This window comes from Oryx dammah, unplaced genomic scaffold (assembly GCF_014754425.2).
Source record: "Oryx dammah isolate SB20612 unplaced genomic scaffold, SCBI_Odam_1.1 HiC_scaffold_18, whole genome shotgun sequence".
Classification (NCBI taxonomy): domain Eukaryota; kingdom Metazoa; phylum Chordata; class Mammalia; order Artiodactyla; family Bovidae; genus Oryx; species Oryx dammah.
The window spans coordinates 103,479,287-103,494,666 of record NW_024070202.1 but is presented as its reverse complement, the minus strand read 5'-3'; the positions used below and the strand labels follow the sequence as shown (position 1 = coordinate 103,494,666).

The 15,380-nt window shown below is 48.7% G+C and overlaps 2 protein-coding genes across 3 annotated transcripts in view; one reads left to right on the top strand and one right to left on the bottom strand.

Annotated features, from left to right (window-relative positions):
- Positions 1-2,477, top strand: part of PARP12 (poly(ADP-ribose) polymerase family member 12) — a 45,481-nt gene extending 43,004 nt beyond the window's left edge. For both annotated transcript variants that reach the window (XM_040259991.1, XM_040259990.1), the window contains exons 11-12: positions 31-182; positions 1,354-2,477. In XM_040259991.1, the coding sequence (XP_040115925.1) occupies positions 31-182; positions 1,354-1,679 (478 nt within the window). In that variant the 3' untranslated portion in view covers positions 1,680-2,477. The remainder of the gene's footprint in view (positions 1-30; positions 183-1,353) is intronic.
- A 3,585-nt stretch (positions 2,478-6,062) lies between these two features.
- TBXAS1 (thromboxane A synthase 1) overlaps positions 6,063-15,380 on the bottom strand; it is a 169,422-nt gene continuing 160,104 nt past the window's right edge. Inside the window, exons 10-13 of the mRNA XM_040259992.1 lie at positions 14,512-14,603; positions 9,820-9,957; positions 7,863-8,025; positions 6,063-6,297 (exon numbers count right to left, since the gene is read on the bottom strand). Coding sequence (XP_040115926.1) covers positions 6,223-6,297; positions 7,863-8,025; positions 9,820-9,957; positions 14,512-14,603 — 468 coding nt within the window. The 3' untranslated portion in view covers positions 6,063-6,222. The remainder of the gene's footprint in view (positions 6,298-7,862; positions 8,026-9,819; positions 9,958-14,511; positions 14,604-15,380) is intronic.

Below are 15,380 nucleotides of genomic sequence, written 5' to 3'. Positions count from 1 at the left end.
CTCCAGCACATGTTCACTTCGTGATTCTAGGCAAAAAGAGCAGATGCAGAAGAGGAACGGTGGCAAGATGGTGGATGAAAGGCAGCTGTTCCACGGCACCAGCACTGGTTTTGTCGATGCCATCTGCCAGCAGAACTTTGACTGGCGGGTCAGTGGTCTCCACGGTACTTCCTACGGCAAAGGTAAGCACCCCTGCTGGCAGAATCATCTTGGCCTCACTGTCCAAGACCCAGAAACCACCTTAAAACAAATTGACAGAGGGCATGGGGGGAACCAGCATGAGTTGCACCAGTAGTTCAGACTCGGGGAGGACGGGCCGGGATGTGGGGGACCCAGCTGTCAACACCTGACTCTCCCTCCCCGCTGTGTGCAGCCTCAGGCCTGACCCCCTGCTTAGGCTGGGGTTTGGCTTCCCTGGGAGATGAACCTGCATCTCTGTTGGGAAGTGGGAAGAGGAGACAGAGCCGCCTTCCCAGCCCTGAGTCAGGTCCCCACCTGTCCATGCTGTTACCTTAGAGTAAAAATCTGAACGCTCAGATACGCTCAGGTAAACATGTCATTCTTGCTATAACATGTTACCTGGTTTTGTCTCTTAGTTATTTTTAAACTTTATTTGAAAATAATTTCTAACTCACAGGAAAGGTGGAGGAATAATATTTAAAAAACCCTCCCACATAAATTTTACCAGTTCATCAGCTTTAACACTTCACATTGGATTTATCACCCTGTCTCTTATTTCTGAACCATTTGGAAGTAGGTGGCATGTATCATACCACTTTACCCTTAAACACCTCCTGAGAACAGGAACATTCTCCTCTCCCCTTCAGTGGTTGCTAAATTGAGAGAACCTCGTGGTGTGATCTGTAGTCAGCAGCTTCTCAGTCAGGTCTGTCCATTAGCTTCAGTCTGACAGCTTTGGGGTCAGGGTGCATGGGAGCTGGTGGTAGGTTGTAAATCTGAATGTGCAGGCAGCAGCTTCCAACTCAGATTTTTATCCATGAATCTGTGTATTGGGCGGTGGGTGTCTGCAGCCTGTTTTATGGGTGGGGTCTTGGTGTTTTTCCACACTAACCCTGCGAAGTTGGGCCACAGCCCCATTTTATGGCTCAGGAAGCTGACCTTCTTGGGGAGGGAGTCAGTAGTGAGGGGCCCAGAGACCTTTAGAGTTGGAGTGACAGATGTTACTTGAAAGGAGTTTTCCATCTCAGAGTTTCATGATCCCTCTGAAGCCCTTCATAAGGAAGAAGCTGTAAAAACAGGAGCAGAGGGAGGGTAGAGGCTATAGGTCTTGCCCTGTTGGCAGGAAGTGGGCACGCCTTTTCTGGCCACAGGCTGACGCTGGTGTCCTTGTAGGGAGCTACTTTGCCCGGGATGCTGCATACTCCCACCACTACAGCAAAACCGACAGCAACACCCACACCATGTTCTTGGCTCGGGTGCTGGTGGGCGAGTTCGTCCGGGGCAGCACCGCCTACGTCCGCCCCCCAATCAAGGAGGCCCAAGGCAACATCCTGTACGACAGCTGCGTGAACAGCATGTCTGAACCCTCCATCTTCGTGATCTTCGAGAAGCACCAGGCCTACCCGGAGTACGTCATCCAGTACACTGCCTCCACCAAGCCCCCGGCCACCACCCCCGCCCTCTTCTCCTTGGCTTCTTTCTTCAGCTTCCAGCAGTGAGCACCCCGATGGTTTTATGCCTTTCTGGCTTATCTTACTTGAAATAGCTATTTAGGGAAAGCTTTTTTTTAAACAAAAAAAACTTTTAATGAACTGTTCATTTAACATTGTTTCATGATGAAGTTATGAAGATTCTTAATCTCTGGCTGATGATAATATTTTCACTTTTAAATCACTTTTGGACTCGCCAGTAATGATGGTAGACGAATCCATTATTGCTTTTTATTCAGGTGTTAAAGTTTTATTTTTTACTCTTTGTTGACTTTGCTGCAGATTGGCATCAGGCACAGAGTTTCCAGACACTATTTTATGGATTAGTTTTAATTTGCAACAATTTCTGTCTCTTCATTGGTTTGACATTTCAGGGTCTTTGTGGCACCTGGAGTTGTTTTTGTCAGAATGACACAGTAGCCATTGGTACAGGAAGTCCTGGGTTGTGGGCCTGGCAGGGCACAGTCATCGTGTCTGTTGCGGTATGTCTAATCCGGGCACCATTTCTGCTGCTGCTTCTGGGCTTCTGGCCTTGAAATTGGCCCATGTTAGACTAGTGGCTAGACCAGTTGTTAGACCAGTGGCTACTGTGTAGTGTCATTGAGTCCCTGTTGGTTTCCCTTAGTCGTGGCAGGTGACAGGAATGAGTGGCTCCCCTAAGACCTGGCCTGGCGTGTGAATGCCTGCCCCTGCCTCTGCACCTGCACAGAACACTCTCTGAATAAGGCTTTTATGTCCCCATGAGATCTGAATACCTGTGCTGCAGTGTCACAGCAGAGTCTGGGAATAAAAAAAATACTTATCTGACATGGGTGACAGCTGCAGTTCATTTTTCAGTGTCTGTTTATTGGGCACCTGTGGGGTAAGTCACTTTTCTGGGTGTCAGGATAAAACAGAGCCCCTGTATCTGGCCTCGAGGAGGGCTGTGCATGGTTTTATCATGAAGGTGATGAAGCTGAAGCTTCACAGCCCCTCATTTACTGGGGCTCCTTCTACAGCCCTCAAGGGGAACCACTGCTACCTGGCTGCATGATCATACATTTTGGTTAAACTTGAAAGTTACATATTTGTTTCTTTTTCTTTCCCTCAATTCAGATTTCAAGCCCCACAAAACCCAGATCCACTATTATGCACTATGTTCTGGACATGGAGTAGGTGGTGTGTTCTGTGTCTCCTGCACACACAGCGGTTGGTAGGGTCTCTGACTGGGGCTGGAGGGGCTGGCAGGATGGCTCCACCTCTTGAGGCCCTCCACCCCCTCTTGGGTGGCTGTGCCCGCTGGCCTCGGTTCAGTCCTTCCCCTGCACCCTTCCTTTCCATCCCCCAGCCTCCTGATACGGTGTGTCCAGTTTGCACACAGTGCCTCTGCCTGCGGTTCTCAGATCTGAGACTGCTAGGAGCTGAGTGGTCCTTGGGGGTATGGTGAGGAGCACAGCAGGTGATCAAATGCTCCAGAAAAGGCAAGTGAGCTGTGGAGTCTGCCAAGGTCTCTACCCTTGCTGACATGTGAGAAAGCACATTGCCACCTACCTGGACTGGACATTGAGGAAAGGGCTGGGGTCCATGAAGCTGGATTGTGGGTGGGAGTGGAGGGCAGCCATTCCTGTGGGCATGGGAGGAGAGGGGGCATTGTGATGGGAAGAAGTCAAAAAGACCTCTCAGAATTCCCATGCAAAGAGGTAGTGGGATGCAGAGCATGCTTATGTGTGTGTGTGAGAGAGAGACTGACGACAAATAGTCATGAGGCTGGCTGCTTATATTCTAAGAGACCAGACAGGGAAGGGAACTCCGCAGGTGGGCCACTTTGGGGGAAGCATGGGGTGCTGGGGGCGGGAGGCAGGGAGAAAAAACAGCAGAAGCCGCAGTCACAACGGTGGACAGGGGGAGGCTCTCCTGCAACAGCCTGCACTTCGTACTGGAGGGTCAGCCTCGGTATCACATCCTTGCAGATTCCTGCTCTGTTGCCTATACAACATCAGCCCTGTGATGCTGCTCAGGTGTTGCACAGAGGAGGGGGCTGGTGATCTAGGTCAGCGTCCTCGTTTTATACATGAGGAAAACGGCACAGAGGTAAAAAGACCACACGGCTGCTGGCAGCAGATCTGAGTTTCAGTTTGCAAGTTGTTTGTTACATTTGAACTTCTCAGCAACACAATAATTACTTTTAATAAATTCAGCTCTGTATTTTGATTCTTTGATCAAAATTATGATAGGATGGGGACCTCCCTGCTGGTACAGTGGTTAAGAACCTGCCTGCCAACGCAAGGGCCACGGGTTTGATCCCTGATCCAGGAAGATCCCACATGGCTCTCAGCAACTAAACCTGCATGTCCTAACTACTGAGCCTGTGCTCTGCAACAAGAGAAGGCCATGTACCCACTCATTGCAACTAAAGAAAGCCCATGGCACACACAGCTACAAAGACCTAGCATAGCCAGAAACAAAATTATAATGCTCTTTTTAAAATTTTGGAGTATAGTTGCAGAGGAACCAGAGATCGAATTCCCAACATCCGTCAGATCACAGAAAAAGCAAGAGAGTTCCAGAAAAACATCTACTTCTGCTTCATTGACTATGCTAGAGCCTTTGACTGTGTGGATCACAACAAACTGGATAATTCTTAAAGAGATGGGAATACCAGACCACTTTAACCTGCCTCCTGAGAAACCTGTATGCATGTCAGGAAGCAACAGTTAGAATTGGACATGGAACAACAGACTGGTTCCAGATTGGGAAAGGAGTATGTCAGGGCTATATATTGTTACCCTGTTTATTTAACTTATATGCAGAGTACATCATGTGAAATGCTGGGCTGCATGAATAACAAGCTGGAATTAAGATTGATGGGAGAAATATCAATAACCTCAGGTGTGCAGATGATACACCCTTATGGCAGAAAGCAAAGAGGAGTTAAAGAGCCTCTTGATGAAGGTGAAAGAAGAGTGGAAAAGCTGGCTTAAAACTCAACATTAAAAAAATCTAAGATCATGGCATCTGGTCCCATCACTTCATGGCAAATAGATGGGGAAAAATGGAAAGAAACAGTGGCAGACTTTTATTTTTGGGGGCTCCAAAATCACTGCAGATGGTGATTGCAGCCATGAAATTAAAAGAGGCTTGCTCCTTGGAAGAAAAGCTATGACAAACCTAGATGGCATATTAAAAAGCAGAGACATGACTTTGCCAACAAATGTCTGTATAGTCAAAGCTATGGTTTTTCCAGTAGTCATGTGTGGATGTGAGAGTTGGACCAGAAAGAAAGCTAAGCACTGAAGAATTGATGCTTTTGAACTGTGATGTTGGAGAAGACTCTTGAGAGTCCCTTGGACTGCAAGGAGATCCAAACAGTCCATCCTAAAGGAAATCAGTCCTGAATATTCATTGGAAGGACTGATGCTGAAGCTCTAGTACTTTGGCCACCTGATGCGAAGAGCTGACTCATTGGAAAACACCCTGATGCTGGGAAAGATTGAAGGCAGGAAGAGAAGGGGACGACAGAGGATGAGATGGTTGGATGGCATCACTGACTCAATGGACATGAGTTTGAGCAAGTTCCGGGAGACAGTGAAGGACAAGGAAGCCTGGTGTGCTTCAGTCCATGGGGTCACAAAGAGTCGGACATGACTGAGCGACTGATCAGCAACAGCAGTTGCTTTACAATGTTGTGTTAGTTTCTACTGTACAGCAAAATTAAATCAGCTATATATATACATATAACCTCTCCCTTTTTAACTTCCTTCCCATTCAGGTCACCACAGAGCATTAAGATAGGATGTTCTTTAAAAGAAAAAGTACATTTTGGCCTCTTACCACTCTTCTGTGCATTGAAACTTAGAATGTTGGTAGTACTCTACCTAGAAAAATCAAAGCATAATAAAGCTTTTGAACCACTTTTAAAGTTGAGCTTCTGGTCAACATTATTCTCTTAAGTTAAACATCACAATGCACCAGACACTGAAAAGACCCCCATACTTGGGCCATCAGGACCACTTGAGCATCTGTGTGTCTCCTACCCTATAGAGGAGGGTATTCCATCCTGAGGCCGGAATTTCTTCCAAAACCCCAAGTTCTCAGTCATTTTGTCCAAACTGTGTTTTAACTCATTTAGCACCAGTCCTTTATTGAGAGGAGGATGTTTTTTAAACACCATTAGCAAAGTCAAAACTAAGTGCTGCTGCTGCTAAGTCACTTCACGCTCCCCCGTGCCTGGGATTCTCCAGGCAAGAACACTGGAGTGGGTTGCCATTTCCTTCTCCAGTGCATGAAAGTGAAAAGTGAAAGTGACGTCGCTCAGTCGTGTCTGACTCTTCGAGACCCTGTGGACTGCAGCCCACCAGGCTCCATCAGGATTTTCCGGGCAAGAGTACTGGAGTGGGGTGCCATCGCCTTCTCTGAAACTAAGTACAACACACATTTATTAAGCATTTAGAAAATGTTACATAAATGACCACTTTTATATTCATAGGCCAGGCATGCTTTCAACTGCTTCTTTGGTGTTCTAACAAAAATCCACATTTCCACACGAGGATTTTCTTTGGATGAGAAGGTGGTGTCAGCGGGAGACGATTCTGATGTAGACACCATTTTTTGGACCTAGGGCAGATTTGGATTCTAGCTGCAGTGGTACCTAAAATAGAGGAAATTAAGATATCTATCAGAATTAACCCTATTGATGAGAAAGTTCCCTGGGAATGGGCCTGAGGCAGGTTGTGGGAATTGGGCTGTGGGCTGAGGGAGGGCAGGTCTGAGAGTGAGCAAAGTGGCCTCCCCAGGGGGACTCTGAGAGGCCACAGAGTCATGTCTTGGGCCTGGTTTTGGACAGGGACTCACCCCTTTCCTATGTTAATAACATCCTGCAGAGGAAAGTGAAAGTTGCTTAGTTGTGTCTGACTCATTGCAACTCCATGGACTGTAGCCTGCCAGGCTCCTCTGTCCATGGAATTCCCCAGGCTAGAATACTGGAGTGGGTGGCCATTCCTTTCTTCAGGAGATCTTCCCAACCTAGGGATTGAACCTAGGTATTGCACCTTGCAGGTGAATTCTTTACCAACTGAGCCACCAGGGAGGTCTCAAAATACTGGAGTGGGTAGCCTGTACCTCCTCAGGGAATTTTCCTGACCTAGGAATCAAACAGGGGTCTCCGCCATTGCAGGTGGATTCTTTACCAGCTGAGCTACCAGGGAATCTCGCAGAGGAGGGGTCCCCCAGTTATCCTTCTAACAAGCCTGCTTGTAAGGTGGGAGCAGAGCACTGCAAATGAAAACATACAGGTTCAGGGAGGCCACCCGACCTGCCCAAGGGCACAGAGTGCCAAGTGGTGAAAGAAACCCCAGACCTTCCTCATCTCTCATCTCTCACCCTGGGGCCCAGCCAGAAACTGAGTAGGACCCCCTCTCCCTTTCTCAGGGGCTTAGGGAGAGCTCCCTGCTGAAAGTCCGCTGCCATTCAGAAGGCTTTCCTTATGTCCAATTTAGGCAGATCGATGGTGGGATGGAGATTTGGAAGAAAAGCCACAGAATTACTCTAGAAGTAGGGTATTCTCTATAGCTGCATGTGAAAGGACTGTTCAGTGGCTACCATGGGACCTCCAGGGAGAGAAGTGTCACCAGGCCTTAGTGCTGGGGGCAGGCAGGCTTTCTGATCGATGTCTTTGAGTCCTGATGGAAGACCAGTTAGAGGCTCAAGAAACAAGATGATCTAGACTTGTCCTATCCCCTGTGGCAGCCACTAGTGAAAGTGGGTACTGAGTGCTTGAACTGTGGTTAATGCAAATGAGGGGCTGAATTTTTAATTGTGTTGATTAATAACATAAATAGCAAAGTGTGGCTAGTGGCTGTAATACCAGACAGTGCAGGTATGGTGCACACTTGAAACGACTTCAAAAGAAGTAGCCGTCTGCTGTGGCTGGCAAAGTCGTCGGGAGGGCTTCCTGGAGGAACTGGCATCTGGGGTAGGGCTAGGAATGGGAGACGCCTTGTGCGCAGGACTTCTCAGGGGCCACTTTGGGGTCTGAGGGAACACCAGTCTGGATTCGGAGGATGGGATTAGACGGGGTGGAGAAGGGGGAGGGATGGCATTCCGGAAAGGGAAGCGGCCTGAGCAAGCAGGAGGTGCGGCGGGTGGAAGGCTCTTGGAGTGGGAAGTTGGGGTGCAGTGGGTACCCCTGCGCCTGGAGCAGCAGGCGGGGCTCACCTGCGTCTCGGGACAGGCTTGGAACCGGAACTTGCGCAGGACGTGGAGCAGCGTCAGCTTGAGCTCCAGGAGCCCCAGCCGCACCCCGAGGCAGCTCCGGGGGCCCGCCCCGAACGGCAGGTACGTGTAGGGCCGCCGGTGCTGTCGCGCCTCGGCCGTGAACCTGCAGGGCAGCACGATCAGGATGGGCCCGGAACACCATCACCCTACACAGAGCTTCACGCTCCTCCTACCAGGCAGGTGGGGCCTCAACCCTCCACCCCTCTGCGCCCCGCGCCCCGCCCCACGGGGTCTGCAGGATCGGTTTTTGCTTGACCCGTCAGTCCCCAAGGCTCCGGAGCAGGTGGCCACCCTTCCACATGGTGCAGTCCGGGCTCCGCTCCTCCTGTCCTGCCAAGCCCTCCAGACACTGTTGAATTCAAAGAATCAACGGGAACATCAACTTTGGCCTCTCTGCCTCTCCTTATGAATTCACTGCGTGGTTAATGTGCCAGCAGACTCACTAGAATCCGGGGTGAAAGTCTCCAAGAAACCACAGCCCTAGCTTCACCTGTGGCTCCAGTTTCCCCAGCACCCAGAGGGTGACCCTAGCCGGCCGGCATCCACTTCCTAAGCAGAGTCCCTGGGCACCAGCCCCCTCTGACGGCCTTGTCCTACCAGTTTGTCTGCTGATGCCATAATGGGAGCTGTCTCCCTGCCCACATTTGCCTTTCTGGTTCAAGAACGCAACTTGAACCTCTGCAGGTGGCACTATTTGACTCACTGGAAGCTCTTCTTCAGCTCCAAATGACAACATTTGCCACATGTGTTCCATGACAGTAACGCTAGGTGACAACCACTATTTTGTAATAGTGGCCAGCTCACTTATTACTGCCTCTGGAACTTATGGGCCCAAGAATCTTTGACCCACTTTTCATGTTAAGGCACTTTTTGTTTCCAAGTGAAGTCACTCAATCATATCTGACTCCTTGCGATCGCATGGACTGTAGCCTGCTAGGCTCCTTGGAATTCTCCTGTAGCCTCCTAGGTCCATGGAATTCTCCAGGCAAGGATACTGGAGTGGATTGCCATTTCCTTCTCCAGGGGATCTTCCCGATGCCGGGATCCAACTCAGGCCTCCTGCACTGTGGGCGGGACTCTTTACTGCCTGAGCCACCAGGGAAGCCCTTTTTGTTTCAAGGCCATTTGTTTTCAAAGGTGATGCTGTAAACCCTGCATCTGCTGTTTATGTGTCTGGATCTCTACCGTACTTCCAGGAGCTGCTGAGCAGCACAGTGTTGCTTATCTGGGTGCTACTGCCATGGTTTCCTAGGGACCGGGGTTGTAGAGTCAGGGCTGCGTTAACAGGAAGATGGAGCCACTAACGGTGGAAACACAGCTGCCAGCTGGCCAGCCCCTCACTTGCCAGATCAACCAGGAGGCGGCATGCATCCACTCTCATGAGGAGGAAGTGCAGATGCCTGCTCAGACATTTTAAATTGGGAGTCTGGAAATGAAATTTAGACAATGGACCAAATCCATGCGGGGGACAGAAGGGAAGTATTCAGGTCTACCATGTTAGCATAGCCGGGCTTCATGAATTCCTGAAGAAATTGTTGATACTCTTGTTTTGGAGCAGGTATTCATTTTTTAAAAAAGGAAGTGATAGCCTGCTACATCTTAACGTGTTTCTGAAAGGTGTCCTGTTTCTTGGTGTGAACAAACAGTGGACACCCACCTGAAAGTGCCTTGTTACTTGCACGCAGTGCTGTGGAAATGGCTAAACCTCTGGATTGTGTTTTGAGCTCTTCAAAAATGGTACACTTAGTTCCTTTAGAAATTATGCCTCAAAAACTTCTCTCTGATTGCCGCAGCTTTTGACTTTGGGGGCACTTCACTAAATCTCTGTCTCCTGGCAGCTGCCTCCAATCCTCACACTCACTTCCCCCACCAGCCCTCTTGGGAGGGCAGTACTCACCTTTCGGGGCTGAAGTTCTCGGGGTTTGGCCAGTGCTCGGGGTCATAGTGCAGGGGGCCCACGGCCGTCTCCAGCACGGCGCCCGCGGGGATGTACTGGCCCAGCACTTCGCAGTCCTGTGCCGCCACCCGCGTGAACCTGCGGGGACACACAGGTCACCCCCGCCTTGAGGCAGAGCAGAGATGAGATGGAGAGCCCGGGGGGGGGGGCGGCTGTGCTGGGGCTCAGGTCTGCAGTGTGGGAGGGGGCTGGCGGATGGGAGGTCCAGCCTTCTTCCTGGGGTGACCCGGACAGGGACCAACCCTCACCCCAACCCCACCCCAGCTTTGGCTATTAACCCTATGTTGCTCTGGACCCTGCGGTCTCTAGGTTCATCCATCCCTTCCTTCAGCCTGAAGAACCTGTCTTATGCCTGGTGTTGGGGTTCATGAGAGCCTCGGTATTGGAAGCCGTGCAGGGATCATCCCCCAGCCACCATGCCTTCTTCTTCCCATTCCTGTTGGGGCCACACCCTTGCTTTACCTACAGGAAATTTGGGTTTGCACATCTGTTCCCCTTCATTGTCTGTGTGGCTATGGAGAACTTCTACTGGAGAGGAAAGCATCTTGATCAGATTGTTTCTTTTGCCAAATGACAAAGGCTTAATACCATTTACGTCTTATTTGAAAAAGCTAGACCATATGTGTCTGCCTATGAACATAATGTTTACGGAAGAATACCTAAACTTCTACCATGACCTCCCGTAAGGGGTGGTGCTAGGGCGGAGGATGGTGGGGGACCAGAGGGGGCTGACTTTTTCTTTGGATCCTCTGTATTTCTTCATTCTTAAGTATAAGCAATTTTATTTTGGTAATTTTAAAAATTAAAAATAATTTATGCTGGCTTTTACTTCAGGTTGCAGAACTAGGTTTCCCTAAATATCTCAGAGGAGATAAAGTTATTACACAAATCACTGCTGTACCCCGTTCCTGCTTGTAAAAGAAATTAAGAGTAACTCGTGGCTCCCTGCTGCATTTGCCACTCTGTCACGAGCCTTCGCTGTATCAGGAACGTGAAAGGCCAAGGCTGTGAGACTCCTAAGCAACGAATGCAATTATCGTGTGCTCGGAACTGGCCACAAAACACTCTTGCTCTAATCAGAGCAGGCGGGGGCTCCGATGTGTGCACCCTCAGTCCTAGGGGAGCAGATAAGGGTATACCCCAACCTCCTTCCTTTTCAGTTACCAGAAAGAGCTTGGATCTAGAGGCAATACCCGCTAAAAGCCAGAAAAGGGGGCCTTCCCTTCTGTACATCATCTGGCCTCCTATCTGGCTAGACTAGGTGGAATTTTTTGTTTGTTCAGTTGCTAGGTCATGTCCAGCTCTGTGACCCCAAGAACTGCAGCACACCAGGTTTCCCTATCCTTTCCTGTCTCCCGGAGCTTGCTCAAACTCATGTCCATTGAGTTGGTGATGCCATCCAAGCATCTTGTCCTCTATTGTCCCCTTCTCCTCCTGCCCTCAATCTTTCCCAGCATTAGGGTCTTTTCCAATGAGTCGACTCTTTGCATCAGGTGGCCAAAATATCGGTGCTGCATACCAGGCCAGAATCTGCTGAATTATACTGCATAGATTCCTGGATCGACATTAATAATTCTTCAAAGAGAATTGTTAAATTTTCCACAAAGGCAATTTTGAGGGTTTATTTTTTTAGGAATAAGGGTATCAGTCAAATGTGTCAGTGCTTGGGAAAAGTCAAGCGTTTTTCTGAGATGAAAATAATAAAGTAAAATAAAATTAAAAAGCAAAATTCTATGTTCACCCCACAAATCCTATGCCTGGGCTAAAGCAAATGGGCCTCTTGTCTGCCTCTTTCACTTCTGTTGTTTGATGACAGAAGTGAACAGTGATTGGGTTTAAACCACCAGTGGAGTAGGTCTGGAGGAAGGGAGACCATGGCTTGCCTGAGACTGGAGCCGGACTGGGTGGAGGCCATTCAACTCAAATGCTTCTTGCTCTTTACTTCATACCTTGCACGACACCCTGCCTGCAGGGGTACTGTGTTTCCGTCTGCTGTCTCACTTCCCAACACTGCCAGAGTAGGCAGAGCGGGTGTCGCGTGCCCTCTAAAGGCACAGGAAACAGAAGCCCAGCACAGCCCGGAACTTACCCAAGATCACACAGTAAACTATTGGCAGGACCGAGACTGTCCTGACTTTCCGTCCAGACTGGCTCTGTCATTAGGGAAACCTGGATCTATTTTTTTTATATGGTGGGAATTTTAACAAATCCATCTAGATACTCTGGGTTCTGTCCTGCCCTCAGGTGAGATCGCAGCATCCTGGTTCCCTAGAACAATGCCTTCACTGACTTCCTTTTACACTTTGCTACTTATAAACGATCAGGAGGAGAATTGCCTGCAGAATTTTAGTGCTGAAGAGACTGTGGACTTTGTCGCTCAACATGTCATCTATGCAAGGCCTCATGTGATGAATGCTTGATTGACGTTAGATCCGGGAAATGATGTGTCTTTGATCAGTTTCTACACTTCCCTCCCAATAGAGAACAGGATGGTTCAACTCCACCAGTTTTCCTCTCTCCTGGGAGCCTCAGCCACCAAGCCTGACCCCAGTTGTCACCATCTCTGGTGTCCTGTCAAGGATTCTTTCCTCTGAACAGTCTTTGATCTGTTATATCACTGAATGTCTTATTTTGAATTTCATGTGTATAGCAGCTGCCCATAGTTCCCTTGGAAGGAAGCTGGTATAAATCATTAAAAAACAAAAACAAAAACAAAAAATAGGCCAGATGAGTTTGCTCTGAGGCTCCCAAGGAAGTAAGATAAGGCCTGTGAAATTGGGTCTTTTATTTTTTTTGGCCACTCAGCATGCAGACTGTTAGTTTCCCAACAAGGGATCGAACCTGTGCCCCCTGTGGTGGAATCGCAGAGTCTTAACCACTGGACCACCAGAGAAGTCCCAGGATCAGGTCTTAATACTGGTGTCAGCAGAGCAACGAGGCGAGCCCTGGCGTTCCTGTCTGCTCCTGGACCAGGAGACTGAAAGCATGTGTGCTTGAGAAGGATGTGATTTGACTCACACCCTGGGAATTCTCTCTTGGCTCTGGGTCTGAACATTTTGGACAATATCTACAATCACACTCGCTAGGATATTTTCGGTTTGGAATATAATTCTGAGATACCTTCACATCATCCACATTTTCTCTTTTTAAAATGGCAAAAGTTACCTCCATATGGTTTATGTGGTACAATGCTTCCTAGAGATGCAGAGTAGAATTTATAAGTTACATGCTTTGGGTTGCCTCTGTTCCTAGAGCCTGAGCTCTGGCAATGTTTCACTCTCTGAGGGTCTGGAGACTCAAGTTAAGACCCTGTGCTCCATGGGCCACCTCTGAAACTCAGGGTAGTCCTCAGTTAGATCCATTCAGCTTGCCTTCACTGATGAAGCTTGCTTTAATTGTTGCTACACAACAACCTGCACGTACTGTAAGGACCAGGCAGCTTCAACAGTAAGGTATTTTCCCAAGTTGTTTTTTTTTTTTTCAGGAACTTGGAGACAGCTCTGTCTAGTTGGAGCTTGAGCCAGTTAAGACTGGTTAAGACCTCTGACGCTCCAACTGGGCATGTGCAAGTGGCTTCTTGCTGACATTTTGACCTCAGAGGGCTCAAAACTATCTTTTGTTTTGATGCTAAGGCTGCCGTATTCTGAACTTGCTTCCCATGGGGACACCTATAGCTTCCTTGCACCTGCTTAGAACTACAATTGCCTCACCTTCTTCTCATCTCCAGTCATTACCTTTCCCCATGCTCTTCAGCTGCTGCTTTATCCCATGAATACCTGGGCTACTTGACGTGGGAGAGGCAGCCTGGAGATTTGTTCTGTCTCCACGCTTGGCTGCCTTGTGAACGTGTCTGTTCTCTGCTAAAAACCTCAACATCTCAGCTCTTGGCTTACTGTGCTTGGGGCGAATGAGCCTGGAATTTGGTAGCATCTCATTTAGGGGGAATTTGAAAGAAGCAGAAGACCTGATTCCTGCTTTCAAGGCATTTACAGGTTGGTGTGGCTGGATGCTCTTTGGTAAAATGTTGCAGAGCAGTTGAAAAGTGTCCAAAAATATAATATGAAGTAGAGTCAGTGTGCAGAGTGCTGTGGTGGGGAGAGAGCCAGTGGGGAACAGGTGAGGCTGGCTGAGTCAGACCTCCTGGAACACTAAGTCCTGGGTGGGAGCTCTGAGGATGGTGGGGTGTGGATCGTTGGAGAGAATGAAGGAGCATCCCAGGCCTTGGATGCTCCCCTCTGGGCTGTCAACTCCAAAGGCAGACGCTTTATCTGTTTTGGCTGATTACCCAACGTGTGACATAAAGTAGATGCTTAGTAAGTAGCTGGTGAATGAATGCATAACAACAGGCCAAGGAAAGAGCAAAAGTCATCTGAGGCTAGGAGGCCAAAGAGATTGGCTTGGGTTGGGGAGGAAGGTCGTGTTAAGAAAACAGCAATGACGCTTTGAAAAGATAGTTAACATATAGGAATATAGGCCGGACATTTACTTCCATGGTGACCGTGTGTCAGGCATGGTGTCCAGTGCCCCCCGGAGATGACCCCCAATACTCAGACCTTCTCCTGCAGGAGCTTGGGTCCAGCATTCTTCACAACACAGGTGGTGACAGACTGAAGACCTGCGGTGCAGGCTTACCTGAAAGCCGGTGGGTACATCCTCAAGGTCTCTTTAATCACCATGTCCAAGTAGGGCAGACCTTCCTGGAGGCTGCAGTACTCAGGGGCTGGCTGATGGAGGGGTGGTGACAAAGGAGGAATGCTGAGTTAGATCACGCCACACAGCTTTCAGTCTTTCCCACTAACTTTAGAGCCCAGCTTCAATGCTCAACACTTACATGGAAACCCCACGAGGTGAAACATGATCCCATCCAAATGGCATTAGATTAGCACTCCACAGAACAGTCTACATATGCTATTACACTGGTGTCACGGTGCTGCGCGTTACTGAAGACCAGCAGGCCTAGGACTGCAGGGCCTCTGGGTGTCAGACATGTGTTATAAAACAACGGCGGCGGCTGCCCTGCTAACGATGATTGAGAATGGATGATGTGGCAGGCTACGTAGTGTACACACTCCCTTATGATAAAAGAAATTTTTTCATATCAAGATATAGGGAAGTCATTCTGGCTTTATACATGAGTTCACTTGAATTTTACGCTAACTAAAGTAGCCCCTTTGTGGCCTGTCAAACATACACTGTACAGCTGCTTCAATTATTAAAGAAACCAGCACATTGACCAGGAGTAAAGAATGTCTGTGTTAAAAATAAAGATTAAATGCCTTTCTTCCTGGGAAGCCAATGCTGGTTCTCCTTTGATGATAAGACTCCCTTCCCAGGTGCCAAGGCCATGTTGACTTGCTATGTATGCACTGGTCTTTTTGTTTTTTTTTGAAACCTTGAAGAAATGTAACCCTGACTTGTTTAATGTTCTTTGTTCTGATGAGATATAAAACTGGGCTGAAAACCCTACTTCTCCAGAGCAGTTTCTCAGAGTAATCTGGGAA